This window comes from Tupaia chinensis, unplaced genomic scaffold (assembly GCF_000334495.1).
Source record: "Tupaia chinensis unplaced genomic scaffold, TupChi_1.0 Scaffold000426_1, whole genome shotgun sequence".
NCBI lineage: Eukaryota > Metazoa > Chordata > Mammalia > Scandentia > Tupaiidae > Tupaia > Tupaia belangeri.
The window spans coordinates 2,154,344-2,154,955 of NW_006159931.1; the positions used below are offsets into that span (position 1 = coordinate 2,154,344).

The window sequence follows — 612 nt, forward strand, 5'->3', positions numbered from 1 at the left end:
TTGCAGCCCCTCGGAGACCCGCCATGAGAGTCTGGCGATAGACTCGGAGACGCTCCCTACCTTCAGCGTTCCCGAAGTCCCAGTTAGGCCTGGTGAGTGGAAACCCCTCATCAATCAGGTTTGGTAAGGTGGTCGGACGACCGTCGCCTCCAGGTACATTCTTCTGTGCTTCGGTGAGGATTCGCTCCCGTTCCTCGGTAGTGAATAAAGTTTTGAGAAGCTGCTGGCAATCACCCCAAGTGGGGCTGTGGGTGTACAGAATAGACTCAAACAGACCGGTGAGTCCCCGTGGGTCCTCTGAGAAGGGAGGATTTTGAGTTTTCCAATTATATAGATCACTGCTAGAAAAGGGCCAGTACTGAGACGTGCACTCTCCTTCAGGACTTGTGCCCCCCAGGGCTCGGATGGGAAGGATGGGAGCCCACTCAGAGGATGAGGGCTCTTCTTCCTCTCGGGCCCTCCTGGACCTAAGTCCTGCAGCAGGTCCTTGTGCCAACGCTGGAGGTGCTGAGGGCCCCAAGGTAGAGTGAGGTGACTGCTGAGGCTGTGGAGGGAGTTCCACCTCTGGCTGGGGGAGTGCTGCCACCTGAGCCTGAGGAGCTGCAGCCACCT

The 612-nt window shown here is 57.7% G+C and overlaps 1 protein-coding gene across 1 annotated transcript in view; it reads right to left on the reverse strand.

The window, feature by feature from the left end:
- Positions 1-612, reverse strand: part of LOC114008989 (uncharacterized) — a 7,923-nt gene that overhangs the window by 2,694 nt on the left and 4,617 nt on the right. Inside the window, exon 4 of the mRNA XM_027774384.1 lies at positions 61-610. Coding sequence (XP_027630185.1) covers positions 61-610 — 550 coding nt within the window. The remainder of the gene's footprint in view (positions 1-60; positions 611-612) is intronic.